A 19,475-nucleotide genomic window follows, 5' to 3' on the forward strand; every position below is an offset into this window, starting at 1 on the left:
CCAGCCCCATCACTTCATGGCAAATAGATGGGAAAACAATGGAAACAGTGAGCTTATTTTCTCGGGGGCGAAAATCACCGCAGATGGTGACTGCATCCATGAAATCAAAAGACGCTAAGCTATGACCAAACTAGATAGCATATTAAAAAGCAGAGACATTACTTTGCCAACAAAGGTCCATATAGTCAAGACTATTGTTTTTCCAGTAGTCATGCATGGGTGTGAGAGTTGGACCATAAAGAAAGCTGAGCACCAAAGAATCGATGCTTTTGACTATGGTGTTGGAGAAGACTCTTGGGAGTCCTTCGACTACAAGATCAAACCAGTCAATCCTAAAGGAAGTCAGTCCTGAATATTCATTGGAAGGACTGATGTTGAAGCTGAAGCTCCAATACTTTGGCCACCTGATGGGAAGAACTGACTCATTGGAAAAGACCCTGATGCTGGGAAAGATTGAAGGCAGGAAGAGAAGGGGATGACAGAGGATGAGATAGTTGGATGGTATCACTGACTCGATGGACATGAATTTTAGCAAGTTCTGGGAGATGGTGATGGACAAGGAAGCCTGGCGTGCTGCAGTCCATGGGGTCGCGAAGAGTCGGACATGACTGAGCGACTGAACTGGACTGAGGAGGGGAGGAAGAGGAAAGGAGGGAGGCAGAGGGCTCTCATAGGAAACAGCAGGGAAGAGAATAGGGTACAACCTTTGAAAGAATGACACAATCCTAGGACACTATTAGAGCCAAATAGGTCCAAGATGGCAGACAGAGGAGCCGCATCATATTCCCATTGTAATATATCAGCTAAATGATACATCTACCAGCACCATGATAGCCTAACCACAATAGATCAAAAAAAATGGGTGACGGCCCAATTCCTGGAAATCCCTGCCCCTTCCCACAAATAATTGGAATAATCCTCTCACTTATTTAGCCTATGAAATTACCCAGCCCATAAAAACTAACCACAGCATATTTTGAGGTTTTCTCTCACCTTTTGAGATGGCCCACACTCTGTCCATGGTGTATTTATCTCTAAATAAGTCCACTTCTTACCTATCACTTCATCTTTGAATTCTTTCTCGATTAGGCAAGAACATTAAATTCACCAGGAACAAGTGTAAGTTCAGTTGGTTTTCCCCCTCTCTTTGCCTTGATCCTCCATCCTACAACAGGGATCTCTGGTCCAATGCCAAGGCAAAACAAACTCAACAAATCTTTAATCATGATTTATCAAAGAAGTTTGCAGATGAGAAGGGGGTGCAACGTGACTAACAGTTCAAAATAACAGGATCCAAACCCCCCTTCTACAGTCTGTTCTGTCTGCTTTACAAGGAGGTAGAGGAACAGCCAGAGAAGGGAAATGGCAACCCACTCCAGTACTCTTGCCTGGAGAATCCTGTGGACAGCGGAGCCTGGTGGGCTGCTGTCCACAGGGTCGCACACAGTCAGACACAACTGAAGACGTAGCAGCAGCAGCAGCAGCGGAGGAACAGCCAGAGATTAGAGTGCAGTGCCTTTTGTAATGGTTGGCCCAGCAGTAGGTTTGTTTTGCCTGGTATCTGAGGCAACTGAGCAGGCATTTTCTTTCAGCAAATAAATTGGGCAGGCTAAGCTAATATCGTCCAACCAGGACAAGATATCTGCTCTCTTCCCTCTGGTTGGCTTAACATATTGAAAACTGTCGTCAGGTGGTCATTCTGTATCACTCCCTGCCTCTCTCTGCCCCCAGGATACGTTTATGGTCGCAGTCAAGGAGACAGCGAGCACAAGGAGATAGGCACTAATGACACATAGTGAGATCTGCTCAAACATCAAAACAAAAAGGGCTAGACAGGGCTCTGTTGCAGGATCGGGGAGCCCTTCCAGGGCCCGAGAGTGGGCTCTTGCCTAACACTCGGAGATGTATTGTCTGGGAGACACATATGCTGACAAAGGAAGAGACTGTGTTGGGAAGGGGTGCCTGGGTGCAGAGCACCAGGGTAAGGGGACCCAGGACAACTGCTCTGCCACGTGGCTCACAGTCTCGGGTTTTATGGTGATGGCATTAGTTTCCGGGTTGTTTTTGGCTAATCATTCTGACTCAGGGTCCTTCCCGGTGGCGCACACATTGCTCAGCCAAGATGGACGCCAGCGAGAAGGATTCTGGGAGGTGGTTGAACATGTGGCATCTCCTTTTGACCTTCCTGAACTCTTCCGGAGGACGGTGGCTTGTTAGTTCCGTGCTCCTTACCAAGACCTCCTCTTGTAAAATAACTCATGCAAATCATTGCTCTGGGGCCTGGCCAGGGTGGGCGGTTTCAGTGAGCGTGCTTCCCCCAACAGCTTCAGTTCCCGTTAACCTCATTTGAGCTTTGTGCCCACCCCAGCTGGGCTCTCAGAGGTAAAACATGAATGCCTTCTTGCTCAGGCAGGATTACAGCCTGGGCCTGACCTGTTCTCAAGTCCTTATAGCTCTCCTGCTTTTTTTCAGCACAAGTACTGGCTACTGCATCAAGGCAATGTTTTTTTTTTTGTTTTTTTGTTGGGCGCTCTCTTGTCCACCAAGGTCACACCATCCTGCTTCCCACCCAAGGCTTGAGCTGTGTCATTCTGACAACCTCAAACACTTCAACCATATCGAAACCCAGAAAGTAAACCAGAAAAGGTCTCCTGGCAACCAAAATAAAGATCAAACATCATAGGCGGGACTCATACACCTGAATGTGTACAGTCAGGTAAGTGAAAAAAGTTAAAAAAAAAAAAAAAGTAGGTAAAGCTGGTGAAGGGCGAGAAAAACAGGGCTAGGGAATTCCTGAGCGGCAGCTAACACTTGACCGTGGTGTCGGGAGGCTGAGAGAAGGTGGGGATGGTGGTTAAGAGTCGTTAGTTCTTGCCCCACCTACAGCTTTCAAACTGTTCTGGAGAAGATCCTTGAGAGTCTCCTGGACAGCAAGGAGATCAACCCTAAAGGAAATCAGTCCTGAATATTCACTGGAAGGACTGATGCTGAAGCTGACGCTCCAGTACTTTGGCCACCTGATGTGATGAGCCAACTTATTGGAAAAGATCCTGATGCTGGGTAAGACTGAGGACAAGAGGAGAAAGGGGCAGCAGAGGATGAGATGATTGGATGGCATAGTCACTGACTCAATGGATGTGAATTTGAGCAAACTCCAGGAGATACTGAAGGACAGGGAAGCCTGGCATGCTGCAGTCCATGGTGTTGCAAAAGGTTGGAAACAACTTCGAGACTGAACAAGAGCCACCTTCACACCAGCAGTGCACAGCCAGCAGTGAGTAACATGTAGGGTCATGGGGCCAATGCCGCCAGCTCTGCAAATGTTTTAACAGGAGGGAGAAATCTGAATTTTATATTAAAAAAAATCCAAACTCTATAAATGTTATCAAGTAATTAACAAATTTTTAAGACCCAAGTGAATGTACACACAAGCACCCTGAAGATTGCATCAGCTCCCACAATACCATCTTTCACTTTTGGTTTAAGCATCAGAGCTCATGTATTTGAATCTCTCTTGAGGCTTAGTTTATTCACTCTTAGTTTAGATACAATCCTAACACACTTTCTTAGAACTAAACAGGTAAGAAGTCACAAATTAGAAGAGGATGTAGAACAGTTAGACTGGGCATCCTTTGGTCAGCAATAGGTGATAGACTCAGAGTGAAGTAGGTTCAAGAAAAACTCCAAAAGATTCCATAAAAAACTACAAATAGAGGTACCAAATGACCCAGTAACCCCACTCCTGAGCATATATCCAGAAAAAATGAAGACAAATACGAAAAAGATACATGCACCCCAATGTTCACAGCAGCACTGCTTAACAATAGTGAAGGAACAAAAGCAACCTAAATAGCCATCTACAGATGACTGGTTTAGGAAGACGTGGAATACAATGGAATATTACTCAGCCATAAAAAGGGCGAAATACTACCATTTGCAGCACCATGAACAGACTTGGAGAATATCATACTAAGTGAAGTAAGGCAGACAAACATATCTTTTACATGTGGATCTAAAAATTAATACAGTAAATCTGTATACAAAACAGAAAGACTCATGGACATAGCAAACAAACTTATGGTTACCAAAGGGAAAAGGAGAGAGATAAATTAGGATTAATAGGCACACACTGCTATATATAAAATAGATAAACAGCAAGGATGTACTGTGTAGCACAGAGAACTATATTCAATGCCTTGTAATAACCTATAATGGAAAATAACCTGAAAAATAAAATTATGAATATATGTATGACACATATATACCTGAGTCACATTGCTGTACACTTGACATTAACACAATATTGTAAATCAACTGAATTTCAATTTAAAAAGAAAAACTCCACAAACATTTCAAGATCATTCGATTAAAAGAATGACTGGCATTTGTACAGTATTTAAAATGATCAAATAAGGGAATTCCCTAGTGGTTCAGTGGTTAAGACTCTGCCTTGCAATGCAGGGGATGTGGGTTTGATTCCTGGTTGGAGAACTAAGATCCCACGTGCTGCAGAGCAACTAAGCCTGAGTACCACAGCTTCCACGGCTACTGAGCCTACGCGAAGCACCAAGAGAGTCCATGTGCCATAAAGATGTGCTTGATGCAACCAAGATCTCTCGGGCCACAATGAAGACCCAATGCAGCCAAATAAACAAATAAATGTTTAAAAATAAATAAAATTATCAAATCAGTTAATAAAAAGCCTCGAAAACTGTGCAGGCCAACAAACCTAGCAGTTTGGGGTTGAAAACAAGCAGAGCATGAACATTTAGTGAAATATAAAGACATTAATATATTCTTGTACATATATTTTGCATAGTCTATTTAAAAAGGCATTTCTGAAATATGCTTATTCAAATTAGGTGTGGGGTTTTTTTTTTTAGTTTAACCATTTTGCACACAAAAGGGCAGGTTCTAAATTACCCAGGAAACTCACAGTTCTGCCAAAACTTGTCTATCACAGGCTTCTATAGTAGAAGTCAGTACTTTTTCTGTGAAGGGCCAAGTAGTAAGCATTTTAGGCTTGTGAGCTGTTTGGCTTCTGAGGCAACCAGTCAGCCCTAGACTGTGTTCTGAAAGCAGCCACACAGTATGTGTCTGTGTCCAGCCAAAACTTTATCCACAGACACTGATATCTCTGTTTCATATTATTTTCAAGTCATAAAATAGGTTTTTAAATTTTATTTCACAACCCTTTAAAAATGTAAAATCATTCTTGGCTTGTGGTCAGTATAAAAATAGGTCAGATTTAGCCCCCAGGTTGTATGTTCTTGGCTGATTTCTTTTCTAGATCATAATCAAGTTCCTCCAGGCCTGTATTTTGTAATATCAGTCTTTATAATTACTTTCCAGATGAAGAAATGCAAAATGAGGAAAAAGGGTAATGTTGGTCATCCTTGTACCTGCCTGAATGCCCAACATGCCCCATCAGGGTTAAAGTACACGGGCCTATGTGCCTATCTCCTTTCTTCTATAAAACAGAGATACTAGGAACACTGACCTCACAGCGTTCCAAAGAGATCTTAATAGCTTAGTACACACACAGAGCTTAGAGTGATACCTTGCACAGAAGGTGTACCCAACAAATCTTACAGCATCTCTCTCTGTTGCCAAATGTGCTTCACACAGAGCCTGAAGTGCCCATCCACCTTCCGATACCTCTCATGAGGAAGAGCTGTGGGGCTTGACGAGCCATTCTTCATCTTTGCTTAGTTGCTCAGTCACGTTCAATTCTTTACCACTCCATGAACTGTAGCCCGCCAGGCTCCTCAGCCCATGGGGATTCTCCAGGCAAGAATACTGGAGTGGGTTGCCATTGCCTTCTCTAGCACCACCTGGGAAGCCCTAAAAGAACCCAAAGGACAGGTGGGCGCCATCAAAGCTGTGGTTATCACAGGCAGAGCCAGCCTCTGCAGCCCTCTCTGCATCCCACAGTGAGGGAACTGCTCTTTATTCCCAGTTGCAGCCTCTCTCTCTCTCTTTTTTTTAAATTTATTTGGCTGCACTGGGTGTTAGTTACGGCATGAAGGATCTAGTTCCCTGACCAGGGATTGAACCCATCCCCTTGCGTTGGAAGCTCACAGTCTTAGCCCCTGGACCACCAGGAAAGTCCCCCAATTGCAGCCTCTCGAAGTATAGTTGCAGCCTCTACTTAGAGACCCAGCGGGCTGGTGCACCCTGTAAAAGGTTGTGACAGAGCATGCTGGTGAAGACCAAGGCTTTGGAGCAGGGTTTAAATCTGGTTCAGCTGTTTACCATATGATCCTCAGAAAGTTTCTTGGGATCACTGTACCTTAGTTGCCGAATAGTCAAAAATGAATCATAGGAAGTCTATGAAAGTCAATCTGGCTTGGAAGGCTCCTGTATTTTTCTATACTGTTCCACATAACATCACCCCAGCTTACCCTTATTCTTCTAAGGTCACATTACTTTTTTTTCTACTTCCCTGACAGCCTCTTTGGGCAGCCAATTTCTTTCCCTCTTGTGGTTAGTTGCCTAGATTTAATTCCAGTTTTCCAAGCCAAAACAAAAACAAAAGCAAAAACCAAACTCACACATATTTGATCTTTGGCTCGATTCTGCTAAATCTCAAGGGACAGAATTGGTGACTATTTGTCTTTCTATGCAACTTTTCTCTAAGTGTCTGCTCTGAGGGAAAAAAAGACGGCAAATTCATGAGAAGACTTTGCCTCTGTTCAAATCTGGACATACTTCTGATACCCTTCTCATTTACCAAACTCCTCCACCTCCATATTTTTGAATGTTGAAGTCTCAAGGAGATATTTCTACTAAGAGATAATATCTTATCATTCAGCTGCTACCAACAATCCGTATCTTGAAGACACTCTTTTTCTTCTAAACATTTTCGGATAAATGAAAACAAAACCGTCTTAAAATAGGGGTAGCCAGTGGCTTCCTCCAACTTCTAGCTTTAATAGCCCTATTAAATTCTTGCCTCACTTTCAGTTTATTGAACCCTTTATTGAACTAGCCCCTTTCCCACAGGACATTTCGCTTACTTGAGCTTAGACTGCTTGTCAGGCCAGAGTGGCTTGGCTGAATCCCCATAAGCAGATGTTTCTTCTGCTTTCCTAGAAATGAAAGCTGAATAAAATTTGCCTCCACGATATGTCCTGTGTCTGAATTCAATAGGAGAAAATCCTCACCCTTGGTTCTCCCACTGGTTAAAGTGGTTTTCTTTTTTTAAATATAATTTTATTTATTTATTTGTTTTTGGCTGTGCCGGGTCTTCACTGCTGCTCAGGCTTTCTCTAGTTGCGGTGCGCGGGGTCTAATCTCTAGTTATGGTGTGCAGGCTTCTCACTGCGCTGGCTGGATGTGCGGGCTTCGGTAGCTGTGGCTGCCGGGCTCTAGAGCAAAGGCTCAGTAGCCGTGGAGCACAAGGCTTAGCTGATCCGCGGCATGTGGGATCTTCCCTGATCAGGGATCAAACCCGTGTTCTCCTGCATTGGCAGGTGGATTCTTTACTACTGAGACACCAGGGAAGTCCTAAAATGGTTTTCCATTCAAATTTTCTATTTACCAATCCCTCCTTTTAAAGGATATCCTTGAACTCGCTTTTTTCTCCTCAAACACAGGGAAAATTGTTATAAGTAGGGTAGGCTCAGCTCTGGTCTCCTTTGGTTAAGGCTCTCAGGGCTGATGGTGTGGTTTGGATTACTACCCTTCAGTGTGTCTTAAATGTATTGTAACCTATGTAACGGAGTAGTTTTGGTTATCTTTCTTCCCCCCGCCCCCACCCAGTAAATGATCAGCGGAACATAAATATCTAGGGCATTAATTCTCAGTCCCAAGATATCTTGGGCATCGGAAAGACGAGAGGGAATGTGTAAGGGCAGTACTTAGGATAACCAACTGTCCAGTTTGCCCAAGACTAAGGCTATGGTTTTTCCAGTAGTCATGTATGGATATGAAAGTTGGACTGTGAAGAAGGCTGAGTGCCGAAGAACTGATGCTTTTGAACTATGGTGTTGGAGAAGACTCTTGAGAGTCCCTTGGACTGCAAGGAGATCCAACCAGTCCGTTCTGAAGGAGATCAACCCTGGGATTTCTTTGGAAGGAATGATGCTGAAGCTGAAGCTCCAGTACTTTGGCCACTTCATGCAAAGAGTTGACTCATTGGAAAAGACTTTGATGCTGGGAGAGATTGGGGTTAGGAGGAGAAGAGGACGACAGAGGATGAGATGGCTGGACGGCATCACGGACTCGATGGACGTGAGTCTGAGTGAACTCCGGAAGATGGTGATGGACAGGGAGGCCTGGAGTGCTGCGATTCATGGGGTCGCAAAGAGTCGGACACGACTGAGTGACTGAACTGAACCGAACTGAAGGAATTTCCCAGGATAAGGGTTTTGGTTTTTTGTTGTTTTTTTTTTTTAGTGCTAAAAGTGAGAAAGTCCTGGGCAAACAAAAATGTCTTTGCTATCCTAGATATCATCGGTCCTAAGCCCTCACTGCTGAATGATATATCCAACAGGGAATGTTCAACAACTGATCAGTATGGAGGGAGATCAAACTAGTCTATCCCAAAGGAGATCAGTCCTGAATATTCATTGGAAAGACTGATGCTGAAGCTGAAGCTCCAATACTCTGGCCACCTGATGCAAAGAGCCGACTTATTGGAAAAGACCCTGATGCCGGGAAAGATTGAAGGCGGGAGAAGGGAATGACAGAGGATGAGACAGTTTGATGGCATCACCGACTCGATAGACATGAGTTTGAACAAGCTCCAGGAGGTGGTGATGGGCAGGGAAGCCAGGCGTGCTGCAGTCCCTGGGGTCGCAGAGTTGGACACAACTGAGCAACTAAACTGAACTGATGGAGGGAGAGGAAATGCTGAAATCATTGGTCTGAGTGGGAGGTGCGTGCAGACCATCAGAAGTTTGTAAACTACAGTGCAGAAAAACGATGTGACCTCCCACACATATCCTCAGGCCACTGTGGCTTGAGCACAGAGTGATGCATAATAAGCTGCTGCTGCTGCTGCTGCTCAGTCGCTTCAGTCGTGTCCGACCCTGTGCGACCCCATAGACGGCAGCCCACCAGGCTCCCCCGTCCCTGGGATTCTCCAGGCAAGAACACTGGAGTGGGGTGCCATTTCCTTCTCCAATGCATGAAAGTGAAAAGTGAAAGGGAAGTCGCTCAGTTGTGTCGGACTCTGAGCGACCCCACAGACTGCAGCCTTCCAGGCTCCTCTGTCCATGGGATTTTCCAGGCAAGAGTACTGGAGTGGGGTGCCATTGCATAATAAGAGTGAACCAGAAAGAATACACTTAGGACTTCCCTGGAGGTACAGTGGCTAAGAATCTGCCTGCCAATGCAGGGTCCCGGAAGATTCCACTTGTCTAGGAGCAACTAAGGCCATGTGCCACAACTATTTGAGCCTGTCCCCAGGTGGCGCTAGTGGTAAAGAATCTGCCTGCCAGTGTCAGAGACACAGGAGACTCAGGTTCAATTCCTGGGTTGGGAAGATCCCCTGGAGGAGGAAATTCTACTCCAGTATTCTTGCTGGGGAAATCCCATGGACAGAGGAGTCTGGCGGGCTACAGTCCATAGCGTCACAAAAACTCGGACACAACTGAAGTGACTTCGCACAACATCTGGAAAAACCTTCTACTCATGGCTTTGTCTAAAGCAGGTCAAGAAAGAATGTCACATACAGTTCAGGTCAGAGGATGAAAGACAGGCATTGAAGAACCACATTAAGAACTGGTTAGTTAGGCCAAGAAAATGTAATTTTCTTTTTCTCTATGAAGAGCTCTCAGTGTTAATATGGACTGCAGCATGTAATTCTTGAATTGGGGTCATCACAATGCATGTATTTTTATGATCTACATGAAAAGAATCTGTAAAGGAAGTAATCCCTACCTCCAAAAAATTCAAGGCCTTGGGTCTGCATTAAATGGTATGATCCATGTTCATCTCAAAAAAAAAAAAAAAAAAGGCTCAGAATGTTTGCTTTCTTTACCTTAAGTTCAATCAGCATTCTTTCATATCATTCTTGATCTAAACAGATTAAAGTCAAACAATCAATAACGATGTAGTGATGAAGATAAATGTAACGCATATGAAAGAAAAGGAGAAATGATTGGTTAGAAAAATAATGTAACTGCTGGTGTGTAGGTTTGGTTTTTGCTTTTAACTACTCGATGCCACACATGAAATTCCCTATTACTGCTGCTCTAGATATTGCCTTCTAAGACTGCAGATTTGTTCACTCTAAGATCCAGGGGGAAAAAAAAAATCCCTAAAAATCTTAGCAGAGTCATTTTCTTCATCAGATGATGGGTTACTACCATCACTGTTGCCCAAAGCAACAGCCCTGTACAAGCCCAGATCTGGTCTTGAAAGCAGGGTCTTCTGCTATTAGTCTGCTCTTCGTATTTCTTTGGTGCAGAGTGAGGTCCCCACTGGTTAAGTTCACAGATAGCGGACTGTGGACTGGAGCACAGCCTGGCTTGAACTGGTGACCCCAGGATGAACTTGGCATCGAGCAGCCTTCCCAAGACGAACCAGATGCTTTGGAAAAACAGAGAGAGGGAGAACAGGCCTGTTGCTGTTGACCAGGGGAAGAAGGACTTCAGGAAAATGCCCAGAAAACCTGAATGTGCTGCTAGAAGATGTGGTCTGAAGCTGAACCAGTAAGATCTGGCAAAGGGATCTAGACTCTGTGTGTGTGTTGTGTGTGTGTGTGGTGACAGAGAGGGTGGTTGATTTGAAGCTGAGTTGGCAGCAGCGCAGATGGGCATATAAAATGTTATTTCCATTTGATTCAATTCAGTAAATATTTATTCTTATTCCACTGGATGCTCCCTATGTTGAGCTGCCAAAAGTATAAAAGACCCCAAAGAGATAGTAGTTGTCAGGGCAATACAATATCCACGTTCACAATTATAGGCAAAGATGATAGAATGACATAAAGGAGTTACAACAAAGGTTTACAAAATTGAGACTAAAAATCATCGAACACTTCCCACGTGACAAGGCCTTGAATGTAGACATATTCAGGCCATGATTTAAACAGGAGAAATCAAAGAGAATGACTCAAGGAAAGAGGAAGAAAATAGCAAAGGCAGAAACACAAAGCATGGTTTTTCTGGAGTGAACCTTTCAGGGAAGGCAGCCTTGGGAATTAATTAATCAGTGACATTGATGTGGCGTTCCACAGGGCTTTGCAAACATCCAACATCCAACGTCCTATGTTGAGATGATTGGATTGAATCACTCAGTAAGCTGTTGTTGAATGTCACTGAGGCTTCTGGAATTGAGAAGTTATTCTTCAAAGGAAAATATTTCAAGAGTGTTAGAATGACTTGAAGAGGGAGACTTGTGGGCCAGAGGCATCATATCGACAAGTCTGAAGATCATCTTGAGAGGTTGGCCCCACAGGCTGGAGTTAGAGCAGTAATGATGGAGCCGCAGTGGTGATGCTTACTGACACACGCAGAGCGCATGGGATGCGCTGACTAGGGCTGAGGGGTTGGGAGGGGAGATGTCAGCTGACTTGGAGGACAGCGGTGCCTGGGGTTCTCGGGAAGGGGACTCTGGGAAGTAGGCAATAAAATGGGGAGGTGTGAGCAAGGGCCAGTGGGCGCCTCGGGAATAGATACCCAAAGGCCTGGGAAGAATGCAGAGAGGGCCTGGGGCACACAATGTAGACTTATGATTCATCAGGACAGAATGGGGCTGAGCTTGGAGGCCACTGAGGTCACCAAGGGAGACGGAACAGCAAGAGCAAGCAGCAAACCGGGTAAAGACTCTCGGGGGATGTTTCCTGAGAACTAAACTCTCCCCGGTTCTGCATTTCACTGAGACCAGTGGCTCTCAATCAACTATTATCCAAGTCTCAATTCAGTAGTCAGTGACCAAGAATATGAAAAGAATGGAATCCACTTAAATACATTTTCAAAGAGGGATTATAAAAGCAATGCTTTTTAACACACATGGCAACTTTTTCCTAAGGTGGAAGCCATCACTCAAAGTTCTGTGTGACAAAGTATGGTCCAAAGACTGCTGGCTTCAGACAATCATTTCTTTGTGGCACTTTTATCTCTCTGTCTGCCTTTTCGGAGTAAGAGCAACTTTTCAAAAAGAGCGATTCTACACGATGAATTAAGGATTAGAGCCAGAACCCTAAATTGGAAGTAGGGTGATCTGAATTTGGGCCCGGACCTTGCCAATTCCTAGCCAATAAATAAACTCAACAAACATTTAGAGAAGGTACTCATACCACAGATAGGCTGCATTTCAAAGTCGACAGGTACGGGAAAGACAACGTGCAGTCAGAATTCCTCTGGAGGAAGGCCCTGGGAAGGAGCCCCGTTAAGATGACAAAGTCTCTCCATAATTCCAACATGGCACAATCCCCCTTGAATCTGGGTCCAGAGAGTGACTTCTTACGAGCATCAGATGGACAGCTTGGCTTTAGCTAAGGAGCTGAGTCATGAGATCACACTGTCTTTTTAAGGTTGGTGAGCCCCGAAAACCAAGACCCCTTCATGGGAATAAGCAGAATCCACCTGTGGACCCCAGACTCATTGTGTGGAATGGTGGGCAGGGGAGGGATGACCATGTAAACGTTCATACACTGTATGTGTGCGTGTGTGTGGGTGTGTGAGAGAGAGAGAGAGAATCTAGTTGAGTTTGCGAAAGTTAAGTGACTCCGAGGAGCTGGGACTCCATTGCTCGTTTGCCAGTCCTTGTAAAGGGAATAAGGAAAAAGAAATTGGCAGGTGCCACTTCTTCCCTTGCAGGTCAGTCTCCCAGGGCCTCTTGGAACAGTTGCAGCACCGCAAGACTGACAGAACATGGGATTCAGGGGGATGGAGTCCATTAGAGCGAGCATCAGGAAAGGCTCTCTAGAGAATGTGACTCTAAGCTGAATCTTTGAAGAAAAGATCAGAGGAGGGAGAGGGAGGCAGGGCCTTCTAGAGCCTCCTGGTGGAGGGGACCGGCAAAAGGCAAGGCAGGGAGGCTAAGCCTTTCTAAGGGTATGGGAGCCACACGGCAATGAGCCCCCCTTCCAGCAGAAGGGCCGCAGTGTCATGCTTAGGTAATGGGGATCCATGCCTAGCATCTAAGAAGAGAGACATGGTCACAGGACCTATGTGCCTTTATCAAGGTCATTCCGATTCTAATCAAACCGGGGATGGATTAAAGCAGGTTGAGAACGGCATCAGGGGAAGTTGTTAGGAAAGGAAATTAGACTATCGTTGGAGAGAGATGAGCAGAGAGGGAGTGATGGCGCTGGACTTGGAAAGGAGGCCGACAGCCAGACCCCGCTCATGGACCGTTCACCCGGTCCCTGGCAGGACCCAAGCCCCTGCCTCCGCTGCCAATAACCCGATGAATGGGCGCTGCCAGGTCAAGTTTCCCCCGTGACCTTCACACTAGGGCCTCGCCCACGTCAAGCCAGGTCCAGCTCTCACCTTTGGTCCTTCGGGCCCAGCCACACTGGCTGCTTTTCTGGCTCCTGCACACGTGGAACCCTTGCTCACCACGGGGTCTCTGCAACCCCTCATCCCTCTGCTGGGAACCCCCTACTCATTCCCATGGCTCTCCTCACTTCGGAGCTGTAGTTCATGCCTGCTTTCGCCAAGAGGTTGGTCCCTTCCTGGGTCGACCTGCTTGTTTCCTTCATCACACTTAGAGTCTCTAATTATCTGATCAGTCTGCTTTTTATTGTCTGTCTCCTACTTCTAGAATATTCCATGAAAGGAGGGGCCTTATCTGTTACTCACTATTATTGAAAGTGAAGACGCTAGTCGCTTAGTCGTGTCCGAGTCTTTTGTGACCCCATGGCCTATAGCCCGCCAGGCTCCTCTGTCCGTGGGATTCTCCAGGCAAGAACACTGGAGTGGGTAGTCATTCCCTCCTCCTGGGAATCTTCCTGACCCAGGGATAGAACCTAGGTTTTCTGCATTGCAGAGAGATTCTTTAACATCTGAGCCACCAGGGAAGCCCAGAATATACTTATTCACTATTATATCTCAGACTCAGCATAGTGTCCAAGTACTCAGTTAGGTTGGGGGAGGGATAAACTATGAGTTTGGAATTAACATAGACACACTCCCCTCCAGTCTTCACTCAGTCTTGTTCGACTCTTTGCTACCTCATGGGACTGTAGCCCGCCAGGCTCCTCTGTCCATGGGATTCTCCAGGCAAGAATATTGGAGTGGATTGTTGCCATTCCCTTTTCCAGGGGATCTTCCCAACCCAGGGATTGAACCTTGATCTCCTGCATTGCAGGCAAATTCTTTCCCATCTGAGCCACCAAGGAAGCCCACAGACACACTACTACATATAAAATAGATAATCAGGATTCCTCTGCTGGTCCAGTGGCTAAGATTCCGTGCACCCATGCAGGGGGCCAGGGTTTGATCTCTGGTTAGGAAACTAGATTCTGCATGCCACAAGTAAAGATCCCATGTGCCACAACTAAGGCCTGGGGCAGCCAAATAAACAAACAAACATCTAAAAGGATAGATAATCAACAAGGACCTTCTGTATAGCACAGGCAACTATACTCAATATTTTGTAATAACTTATAAGGGAAAATAATCTGAAAAGGGATATATATATATGTATGTATAAGTGAATCACTTTGCTATATACCTGAAACTAATACAACATTGCAAACCACTATATTTCAATAAAATAAATTTATTGAATGAATATCTATATTATTGGTGAAGAATATGATAATAACAGTAACAACAATAAAAAAAATGAACACTCAAAATATGTGCTGGGCACTGGCTAAACTCATTGAAGCCTCACAGATCTGATGTAAATATCATTATTTCCTCCATTTTACAGATGGGCGAACTGAGGCTCCCACATTTAGGTAACTTGTCCAGTTACAGTATGCCTTGTAAATGGCAGGGCAGTTGGTCTGGCTTCCAGGTCCTGCTTTCAACATCTATGCTACACGGCTACTCTGATGACTCCCCGAGCTGCTGCTGGGAGTGTCAGGAATAAAAACCTTTCTTTTCTCCCAGGGGAGCCAGCTGTGAGAAGCAAACACTTGGGGCTACTTCTGAGTCTCTCTGACACCATGTGGGGAGGGAGAAACTTTAAAAAGTCAACTCAGAGACAGAGTGACCATCTCGGACCAAACTGGGACTTTTCTGGCTTTAGCATGGAAGGCCCATGGGACCTTCTGAAGATGCTTCTTCAGACTTGGGTGCACTGGGACAACTGGTCACCTTACAGAGAGAGGACTCTGGTGTATTCGAGTCCCAAATACACTATTCGGAGCCTTGGTCTAACTTTACTTGGAGGCCCTCTTTGGACACCTCAGTTCTATTGACATGATCCGGTAAGTCCTGCTGTGTTTGTTTAAGCAACTTTGAGTTGCATTTCTGTCTCATGCACCTCAAAGAGTCATAACACACACCCAAAGAAAGTCCACATATAAATAAAGCTCAAAGTCAAAAAAGCAAAATAAATCAAAGTAAGAAACATGCTATTTTTAGGACTGAAAAATGAGGAAATGTGGTCATTTCTGAGGTTGAGGTAATCTATTTGACAAAGGGGCTCAAAAAAAAAAAAAAGTATACAAAATGGAAAGAGGAAAAGGCAAATGAAAACATTCTTATGGAAGAAAAGCCTCATGGCATGAGAAAGGTCAGAGGAATGATGAGCAAAAATCCAAAATAACGGGGAGTGGGGGGAAAGGAGCTGAAGCCAAAGCACGGAGCAGTTTTGCCTTTTCTTTTTTTCTCAAACTATTCTAAGCCTTTTTTTTTTTTTTCTTTTGGCTGCGGCACGTAGGTTCCTTAGCTGTGGTGTGCAGGATCTTCGTTTCCAGACCAGGAATCGAACCCACGGCCCCTGTACCGTAAGGCAGGGTCTTAACCACTGGACCACTAGGGAAGTCTAGTTTTAGGTTTTCCTTAGATCCACTGTAAGGTGAGACAAGTGAGCTTCTTGTGGAAGGGACTGTGAAAAAACTCGACCAGCAGTGGCTTCTGCAGATACTCAACAACCACATTAAGACTTAAAGCATCTCAATGGTCTCTGGCACTCCACCCTGGGGCAGACAAACCAAAGATAATGCTAAGGGAATAACCAGAAAAAAACTAGGGAAAATGGGCTTTTCTTCAGGTGACATACAGCAGAGATAACAAAGACTGGGGAAGTTGGGAAACATCAGCACGAACCAGAATTCATACCGGGGCCACAGGATAGAGCCTCAGGCTCACCCTAAACCCCGAGCTCTACAGCATGAGTCAGAAAAATGCATGCTCCTGAAGGGATTCCTTTGAGAATGTGGTCAGAAGGTAGAAATCCAGATAACCCATCTGCACACAGCCACACAGGATGGAATGAGAGCCACTCTTTCTGGCCTTCCCCAAAGAAGGATGTGAGACCGGGCCCCCCTGGGACTCTCTCTGGCCTGGCCAGCACCGTTTCTCATTCTAACACAGTTGGAGAAAACCGAAGTGTTGGAAACCAATAGGGAATTCATTGTCTCAATAGAAAGACAACATGAAAAGAAAAAAAAAAAAAAAAAGCAGTGAGGATATGCGCCTCAGTCCTGCCTCAATGAATATACTTTCACTGAGTCACTCATCTTAAACTGTTCTCCTTTAGTCTTCTGATATCATTCAGGAACAGGATCCTAGTGATGTTCATGGTCTTAATCCTTTTGTGGGTGTTTCAGGGAGCACAATATGCCCATGCAGGGTCTTTCTAACACAAACACTTTAATTTAGGATATTTAGCGGGGCTTCCCTGGTGGTCCAGTGGCTGAGACTCTTCTGCACTTTCAATGCAGGGGGCCCAGGTTCGTCCCTGGTCAGGGAACTAGATCCAACCTCCCACAACTAAGAGTTCACAAGCCACAACTAAAGATCCCAAGGGGCGCCAGATCCCAAGATCCCAAGACCTGGCACAGCCAAGGAGATAAATAAATAACTACCTAAAAAAAGATCTTTTAGGATGTTTAGGACACAGAGAGAAGGGAACTTCGAGGGAGGCAGGAAAAGCACCATCTGAACTTGGAGAAGGATGTGTATGCTGTTTATCGAAGGACCTTCCCCCCTGAAACACGACACAGAGAAGGGAAGAGCTGATATGGTCAAAGGGTGCCTGGTTATTAAGAACCAGGTTCCCACATCCTATCCTAAATCACAGAGAATGCCCAAGTGGAAAACCACTGGAGAGCGTGGAGCACTGGCATCACCTCTGAAGAAGGGGAGGTCCATCACTGGGGCCAGAGCACGTGACGGCTTATTTTCCTTGTCACCTGTGATTCGGGAAGAGCCCACCTACGGGCAGGATATCCAGGATATCCTCCTGCCTGCTCCTGAATCGGGATACCACCCAGAATGCAAGAGAGGAAGGCGGCAAGCCCCTGGGAAGAGGCGCATTATTCTGAAAGGCATCCCTTGAAGAATCAGATCACTGAGGGTCCCCATAGTGAAGCTCTCACCTCCAGTTTCCCACAGGGGTGATGACATGCACTTGCCTAGGCTATGGGGCAGCAAGACTGAGGGAGTCTAGACTCACCAGTACCTTGGCCTTTCTACAAGTTCTCAGCAGCTCTCTGTGCTATGTGTTTATGTGGTTCTGAGTATTGTGTCCTCTGCAAAAAAAAAAAAAAACAAAGGCATATATAGGAACCAAAAAAAAAAGGGTCTTGCCTATTGGGTCTTTTATTTTGTAGCTGGGGAGATAGGAGGTTCCAAGAGACGACTTTTGTGGAAAATCCCTTGGACAGAAGAGGCTGGCAGGCTACAGTCCACGGAGTCACAAGAGTTAGACACGGCTTAGTGGCTAAACCACCACCACTACCATACAGTCACCAAGAGAGGGCAGAAGGCAGGGAGCTACCCCACGAACCTACAGCAAAAATGGTCTTGTATCCTGAGCCTGTCGAGGTATATCATTCTCAGCCTCCTGCCTTCATTTCACCAGGGCTGGAAAGGGAATTAAGGGGAAAAAAAGGGGGCGGGAAAAGGGCGGTGAAAGATTATTTTTTCCTTGATTTTCTTAAGTTGATTTGACATTGGTAAGACTAACCATCCTTCTGCTAAGCAAACAGAGACATTTAACACTAACCCAAACCCATGTTTTTCCTTTTCTTAAGAAACGACAGTTTAGGCTTTTGTGAAGTTACAACTGCCTTCATCTCAGTACGATATCTCTGAAACCACGTGGCTAGTATCAAACCATTATAAATCTCAAGAGGATAGTGAAACACAAAGGGAATAAATATTTAAATATGAAAACCAGCCTCTAAGTACCTAATGTTCCCCACTTAGACACTCAAGATGGAAACAACACGTAAAAGGTGAAAAGGCGGAGGCCCTGGAAGAGGGAGGCCAGGACACAGAGTGCACACTGATGGGAGCAAGCCCTGTTCCCCAGCCAGTCACCCTGGGACTCGGAGACCAAACACGGCGTTTTCCAGAGAATGCTGGCATGTTTATCGCCCAGCAGGCCTTGCCCTGCAGTCTAAGAGCACCTACCAGTGTTTCCAACTTGGCAGCCCCCCAAAAACCAGAACAATGATTGCTTTTCTCTAGCTATAATAATGCTGTCGAGTTCATCAGAGATCCATTTTGTATTTTTCAGTGAGTCCAAAGCATGCTGTTTCCTTCCGCAGAAATCCTATCATGTTTTATATAGTTTTAAAAATCAATGATCTGATCTGTTAGCACAGGTAGAACTGCTTCGATGAGAAAGGAAAAAGCTTCTCCTGGAATCTCATTATTTATCTGAAGTTAGGAATAAATACATTTTTTAAATGATGTGGTACTTGCATGAGTCCAGATATTTCTCTGCCCACTGGGTCTCAGGGAGACAGCTGTGGGGCCACAGTAAAGCCTCATGCTCTGCCATTCATTCATTCATTCATTTTTTTATTGAGCATTTACCGTGTTCTTTGCATAGAGGCTACAGCACGTAACAAAACAGAAAATGACCTGCTTCATGGAGCTAATGCGAAGAAGGCCAAAAACAAATCCATGCAAATAAGTAGATTTAATAATTCCAGAAGATGATAAAAATCTCTGAAGAAAAAGAGTGGGATGGTCAGTTCAGCTTCTCAGAGTTGATGACATCTGGCTGATAAGGGGGAGTCTAGGAATGGGCAGGGGAGTGGCCAAGCCAATGGCTCTGAGGTTATAGCAAGTCTGACAAATTTGGGGAAAAGAAAGAACACCAGGGGGGATGGAGCGCAGTTCATCCTGACTGCGGTAAAGATTTTAATAAGATGCTAAATGCAAGAGGACACGACCAACTGCAGATCAATACCACCAATGCTTGGCTTGGTTAGACTACTGAACTGTCACCTAAAGAACATCAATTCTTTCAGGGTTTAGAAAGAATTCAGGCGAAAACTACATACTTCAGCTTTTATCTCCTGATCAAAAAGGTGCAGGCTCTCGAAAAGCCCTTTCAAGTACAGAATGTCGCCTTCACATGAAATAGGGAATCCCACATAC

At 45.1% G+C, this 19,475-nt stretch overlaps 1 protein-coding gene across 10 annotated transcripts in view; it reads right to left on the reverse strand.

Moving 5' to 3' along the window:
- The window catches only part of LOC101106554 (glucosaminyl (N-acetyl) transferase 2 (I blood group)), a 109,587-nt gene that overhangs the window by 49,701 nt on the left and 40,411 nt on the right, over positions 1-19,475 (reverse strand). For 2 of the 10 annotated variants that reach the window (XM_060403518.1, XM_060403517.1), the window contains exon 2: positions 9,889-9,942. The exons of the other annotated variants lie outside the window; for them this stretch is intronic. In XM_060403518.1, coding sequence (XP_060259501.1) covers positions 9,889-9,942 — 54 coding nt within the window. The remainder of the gene's footprint in view (positions 1-9,888; positions 9,943-19,475) is intronic. 10 annotated transcript variants of the gene reach the window in all.

Source organism: Ovis aries, chromosome 20 (assembly GCF_016772045.2).
Source record: "Ovis aries strain OAR_USU_Benz2616 breed Rambouillet chromosome 20, ARS-UI_Ramb_v3.0, whole genome shotgun sequence".
In the NCBI taxonomy this organism is placed as follows: Eukaryota; Metazoa; Chordata; class Mammalia; order Artiodactyla; family Bovidae; genus Ovis; species Ovis aries.